General features: G+C 38.7%; 1 protein-coding gene across 1 annotated transcript; it reads right to left on the reverse strand.

Moving 5' to 3' along the window:
• Nucleotides 1-641: 641 nt before the first annotated feature.
• LOC119887977 (xaa-Pro aminopeptidase 3-like) lies at nt 642-5,154 on the reverse strand. Its single transcript, XM_038698482.1, has 6 exons — nt 5,017-5,154; nt 4,812-4,927; nt 2,359-2,481; nt 1,887-2,074; nt 1,426-1,645; nt 642-777 (listed from the first exon to the last, which is right to left on the reverse strand). The coding sequence occupies exons 2-6, from the start codon at nt 4,879-4,881 to the stop codon at nt 746-748; spliced, it is 633 nt and encodes a 210-aa protein (XP_038554410.1). The 5' UTR covers nt 4,882-4,927; nt 5,017-5,154; the 3' UTR covers nt 642-745.
• Between the last annotated feature and the right edge of the window lie 1,479 nt (nt 5,155-6,633).

A 6,633-nucleotide genomic window follows, 5' to 3' on the forward strand; every position in this document is an offset into this window, starting at 1 on the left:
TTATATTGTGACAATAAACCTTCCTACATATCTTTTTTAAACTTTTGTCAGTTTCAAGTTATTTCAGGGACCACTGTGGATTTTAATTTTCTTCATTAACATCTGTATCTCTGTTTGCCTTTATTATCCTAAATCATGCCCTCCAGGGAATATCAAACAATATAAGATATCTCATGTTTTTTAAATTATCTTAAATGACGTTTTTTATTGCGCACTTCAGGGAATATCAATCAAACAGGTGTTTTGTTGTTTTTTTTTAGACAACAGTATCTATTTCAAACCATTTTATCCTTCTGCCTTCTGAGTCCAGTTTATGTGTGTATGCACTGGTCAGAGTTTGTGCGGAGGACCACATATTCTTCCGTCAAGTTTTTTTTTTTTTTTTTTATAAATCCCAAAGTTTGCTCAGAATGTGGCATACGCATTTTTTTGTGCGTACCCCATGTTTATAAATGAGGCCCCAGGACTGGAAAATCCATTTCGGCATCAATGCAAGTACATCAGAGTTTAGTGTAACGTAAGCAGTACTGGCCTGTGCTTTATTTGGGGGAGTTTACATTACAGCAACTTGTGCCAAAATTCTGTAAAGCAACATTACATTTGCAAAAAATGTCTGTTATTTTTCCTACTTACATCTTTTTCTCTTGTAAAAGTTTTCAAGGTATTTTTTCAGAGTTCCGAGACCAGAAGTTACAAATGGAACGCCCCCGGATGTAGGAGTTCCTAGTCATCAACTCGGTCGAACTCAGAGGACCCCGAGTTCAGAAAGCAAGATGGCTGTGAAGAGCATCGACTGTCAGTAAAGGCTGAGCACTTTTGTCTTTTTTGTGTCTAATCTGGTATGTTGTATACACACACAATACTGTCTTACCGTTGCCTATAGGCATGTTGCTAAAATCTTGTTATGTGTGAAATACTGTGTAATGTGTTGTTTATCAACTGGTGCTGCTGTTGATGTTGATAAAATATCTTGTTGTCTGACTTGTCATGTGCTTTGGCAAATAAAATGCATGAAACTTTGTTTCCTTGTTTGTTTTTTTTAACAGATATGATGTTGACCTGAATCCTGAGCTCCAACTTCAGGGGTCAGTCTTTAGCGTCAGTCGTAGCATTAGCTATACAGATAATGTATGTAGCCACAATGTATATACTCAAGCCCCTTCTACGGGGGTTCTCATTTTAAAACAAATACACTTGAAATCTTTAAAAGTGAGCTGGAGATGGACATTTTATCCACTCACAGAGTTTTAGCCTTGGCATTAGCTCACTTTCTACAGCTGATAAAATCTGGTAGAGACAGTCGTCATTTTAGCCGCCAAAATCCACAGCCATTGGCTAGAAATGAGAAGCTGGCTCTTGTTTACTTTCATGTAAAATGGAAGACCCATCATTTCAGAAATTACTGCAAATCACACGTCCTCTCACCTCTGAGGCTCTTGAGCACAACACCCAGTTCTTCTGTGCTATGAACTCTCTCAATGCCGGTCAAAGCAGCCGCCCCATCCTTCCCCGACCGGGGCCCGTCCCACAGCTCTCTCCCCGGGTCTCTGCAGGGGACGAACAAGATGGCCTGGTCTGGTCGCCCTTTGCCATAAAGGACCAAAGCACTGTCAGGCTCAAGGATGCCACTGAGGTAGAGGAAATCCTGGGGAGCAATTGGCTCATGGTTAATTAGCAAAGCCTTGCTGAAAAACCAGTATCCAAATTCACAATAAATTACAAATCTAAGACTGCAAAGTAAGAGCATAGTCACAATTATGCCATACACTTTTTGCCTCTTCACATTCCTTTCCATTGTGTAAAGATGAGGTCTTTAAAAACAGTTACTATTCAACAAGAACAATGATCTGAAGATAAAGAAATGCTACTTGAGTCCAAACATGTACCTGGTTCTGGTGGAAGGGATAAGGGATGTCATTGGTCATGTAACGGGTCGGATGGGACAAAACAATGACCACATGGGTGCTAGAGGAGGCAGAGGGCCCCAGCCTGTCTGCCTGGGCCTCGATGAGTGAGGCTAGTCTGTGCCTGCGGAGCTCATATTCTGTCTGGCTTAAGCCTGGGGTCACCTCACCTGAGGAGGAGAGATCAGATAGCGTTATACAACAGCTCATCTACACAGTGCATTACTATTTGTAGCCTTGAGTTGTCTGTGATCTACGGCAGCTTCTACTCCTAAAGTGTTGAGCTATGTGTGCTTGAGTAGTTCCTGTACCACTACAGAGCATGAATCCTTACACCCTAAAGTAATATCAAGTATAGTGGCTGTTGCTGAATGTCTAAAGACCATAAACATTGCAGGTTTCCCTAAAAAGTGTAAATGTACTGATCCAGCAATCCATAGGAAACAATACTCACCATGTTTGATGAGGTGTGGATGAGTGAAGGGGCTAGGCTGGCCCAGGTACCGAGGAGGAACTGTCTTAGGTTTCACACCTCCTGGTTTCACAGAAATGTGTCTACATGGGCACCCGACACATGCTGCAGACAAAAAATCAGATGGTAAAGACTCTTGCAATGCTGCATGAATCGTATGCATTGATTCTACAAGTCTCTGGAAGTCTACTGGAGGGACACCATTTTTACAAAAGATATTACCCTATTTGGTGATATTTGGTGTTTTGATGAAAGTGATGCGAAGCCCTGTCTAACATGGCGGTCCAAAATCTCCTGTATGTGTTCAATTTGGTTGACTTAAGGCTTATTTCAATATCCCTCTCAATGTAACTGTCAGACTCTACTTGTTGACACAATCTGATCATGTCCTGCATTGACATTGTCAGTCACCTGAGGGAGAGTTGCTCTCCTGTTTTTCCTCACATATCGAGCCTATTTACTCATGTCTTTCTCATAGATCTAAATGCAGATGTCACTTTAGTCACTGAGCGTCCATTGAAACCAGTTAAGCAGTCGTTTGAACGTATCGGGACTCAAAAACTTGTGACTCTTGAGCTGAAATGCTCTTCCAAACACACACACAAAATTTTTACGAGAATGTCAGCCGCCCTCGATGTCACCAGCAAATATGAGCCATATGTTCTTTTTAAACAGTTCCTGGAACCAAATATTTAAGGTCTTCACATAAATCTGTGACAAAACAATAGACCAAACCCCATTTATGGCCATATTTGGTCTCTCTTCAACAAGTCACAGTGTTATTACATACCAGTCGAGTGCTAAAGTACTTGTTTTATTTATTTGCCCGACGATTAATCTCATTTGATTCAGACAAAGGGCGATTGCTTTGCAGCTTACCCAGTCCATACACACGATTCAAGAACTCACAGGCAAGGCAACAGATCAACATTCATAGGTCAATACAAGGACACAACGAGCAGCAGTAAATCAAATAAAACATTGTTATTTTCCATATAAATAATGGAATAACAGTCATTTAAAATGACTACTTTCCGCCTGATAGCAAAGGAATTAAGGACTAAAAGTATGTAGTGATTTTTTCTCCTAAGGGGCACATTATTTATTCATTACACTGGGAACATTGGACAGAAACATGATTGGCTGATTATTCCTTTTTGCTTTCTGGGACACTGGTTTCTCCCAGAAGGAGTACAAGTCTCTTTCTGGGCTCCAATTATCTTGGACGAGACTTTCACAATACCATTTAGGCCATTCTTGTCTTCACAGACAATCAATTAAACCCGTAAATAAATGAGAAAGTTAGAAGACTTTCAAGTATTGAGTGATAAAAAAAATAAATTAAAAAAATCACATAAAATAGTATCACAGACACGAAAAAGAGTCAAGTTTCTGCATTAAGGGATTTCTATGGTGCCACACCTGATAGCCGATCATTATACAATGGAACACGGAGGTCATGGTGTGTGTTCATATTGATAGAGGTGAAGTTTCCTTTTAAAAAGATTACTTTTACTAATAATATCATTTGATAGGTGCTTGTTCTGTCGTTGAAATGCATGAATAGGCTACATGTTGCACATACTACACTAAACATGGGAAGTCTGTAACTGTGCAACTGGTGACTTTGCAATTAAGGGTGAACCATTTTATTAATAAGAAATATAGCTAAACTCACTTAAGCTTTCACTTACTTAAAGTAAACCTACCAGATAAAGCAGTGTAAATACTCTATAACAAGTAAAATGTCTGTATTCAAAATCTTACTTAAGTAAACGTACAGAAGCATTATTAGCCAAATGTACTTAAAGTATCAAAGTAAAAGTTGCCTACTTGTTCTGTAGAAAATAGCCCCTGTTATTTAAAATTATAATTAATGTAAAATTCTTTTCTATGACATTATCAGATTGTTAATACTGAATCATCCATCTTTAGGCAGCATGTTACTGTTGAGGCTGCTCTTAGTAAGCCTAGTTTTAACTACAGTATGTACATTTTGGTAGTTTAGTCCCAAACTAGGGGTCAGGCCCCTCCAAAGGGTCACAATATAAATTGGTGGGTCGTGAGATAATTCACCCACTCATTCCTGAAACGTGACAGGATCCCAAACTAGACACTGCTTTACTGTACAAGGTCACAAGGCAAAAAGGTTAGAACCCACAGTTTTAATTTGTAACACTGCACTGTATTTTATCATGTCATATCATTATCATTGCCCTATGTATTTTATGTAAAATCTTATTCTGACAAACTAACCAGTAACTGTCGAATAAGTGTAGTGGAGTAAAGGCTCAATATTTCCCTCTGAGATGAAGGGGAGCAGCTAGAAGCATGAACTAGCATGGAATGGAAATACTCAGCTAAAGTAGAAGTAATTTACTTAAGTAGGCTACTTGGCTACAATTCACAAAACATAACAACACCACTGGGCTCACCTCGACTCCAGTTAGACCGTGGCAGCAGCTTGACAGCAGACCGGATCATGGTGCCGGTTGAGGGCAACATTGTTGCTGCAACTGGAGGACCCGACCAGCTACAGCATGTCGCCCGGCTGCAGACACGAGGCTCAGTCAGTGAAACACAAAGCAGTCAACTACCACTGGATACTTACGGAAACACAGAGCGATTTGTTGTTCTTACCAACGTTAAAATCTTCTCATGCGGCTGCAATATTTATTTTTGTTTGACAGTTACCCTGACTAGCTTGCTGCTCACTCACTCACTCACTCACTCAATACTACTACTTCTACTTCTTCTTCTTCTTCTTCTTCTTCTTCTTTTTCGGCGGTTTGCATCCAGCTTATCGGTGCATTACTGCCCCCTTCTCAGAATCAGAATCAGAATCAGTTTTATTGTCAGGTTTACACATACGAGGAATTTGACTCAGGATTGTACATTGCTCACGATGTGCTTACTTATACAATAATAAATAATAATATAATAATAATAAAATAAAATCAGACACAAACTACAGAGTAGACAACACTAACATACACACTATGAACAAAACAATATAGACATATTGACAAATAGTGCAGTTCTGCACCGGAGTGTGGTCCAGAGATTAAATCCTACCCATTCACCCTGTTGCCTGGATGATCCACATTTTTTCAATTGATCCACAGGTTTATAACTGTGTCTATATTAAGACCCTGAATTCCAGCCTTCTTGAGATCTTCTTGCAAACGTTCCCTCTCTACTTAAAATTCATGATGGCTACATGCACAACAGACAATGCTCACAAAACTAGTTGAATTCTTTCCTGTTATCATAATCATGTTATTTAAAAGTCTTATTTTGTTGAAAATGGCCTCTTTCTTTTCTACACATATTCTACATGTTGAATTTGCGGTTATATACAAGGGCGTAACCATGGTATATTTGTTTTAACCCAACCCTTGATGATTAATTAGTATTATTATATTCTGTCTTTAATTACTAGTTTTATTACTGCATTTTAAAATGATACTTCTTATTTATAAGCTATAGGAACCCAGAGATCCTTACAGAAATAGTGAAAGAGAGAAGCTCAAACAAACTATTGAGAGTGTCAGAGATAAGTAAGAGCGTCAACGTAACCACAGAAATGTTGTAGCCTACATGGTATATATCAATGTGAGAAACAGCCACTCCAGCACCTGTAGCCTACTGTAACAATAAGAATAGACCATCAACATCTAATCCAATTTCTTTCAAGTTATGAATTACCTGATTAACTCTGCACATGCTCAGGTTAGTCCTTATTCTACATGTGAAAAAAGTAGCACCATGTGGCAGGCACAGCCAATTATAGAAGGAAAAATAATAATTTGGAGATTTTTTACTTCATTTATTTTTGTTATAGCATTGCCTGCTTTGTATTTAAACTCATCAAACTTAAATTATTGTTCTGTGTAGGCCTATATGTAGATATCTTTCATGCTGTAAGTTGTAAGGTAAGTTAGCTCATTGCTACAAGGGTCTGGGTTATTTGTACCAACAATGAAAATGTTTAGTTGTATTTATATGTTTTCTTTGAATTTCAGTTTGTGTCTGACACTCACACAGTAATGTTTTATTGTTTTATATTACTTCAAATGTTAGTGTTAAACCTGTGGGCATCTCTGTGTGCCCATGAGTCCTGCACTCCAGGAGTGCCATATGTCTGTCACCACTGTGAGGATGCAAGACAAACAAGCACAAACACACACTAATATTCCCTTAGTGCACATTTGCACATTTTGTCAAGTTTTATTATTGTGTTAATGACTATGTCAC

This window comes from Micropterus salmoides, unplaced genomic scaffold (genome assembly GCF_014851395.1).
Source record: "Micropterus salmoides isolate LMB-PRFRI ecotype aquatic unplaced genomic scaffold, ASM1485139v1 Ms_hic_scaffold_4597, whole genome shotgun sequence".
Lineage (NCBI taxonomy): Eukaryota > Metazoa > Chordata > Actinopteri > Centrarchiformes > Centrarchidae > Micropterus > Micropterus salmoides.

Bases quoted from the DNA above. Each gene is read 5' to 3' on its own strand.
- LOC119887977 (XM_038698482.1), bottom strand. From the start codon at position 4,881: ATGTTGCCCTCAACCGGCACCATGATCCGGTCTGCTGTCAAGCTGCTG. The intron at 2,482-4,811 runs GTGAGCCCAGTG...TTTTGTCTGCAG, and splicing joins ACGGTCTAACTGGAGTCGAG to CATGTGTCGGGTGCCCATGT. The intron at 1,646-1,886 runs GTACATGTTTGG...ATTGCTCCCCAG, and splicing joins ATCCCTTCCACCAGAACCAG to GATTTCCTCTACCTCAGTGG.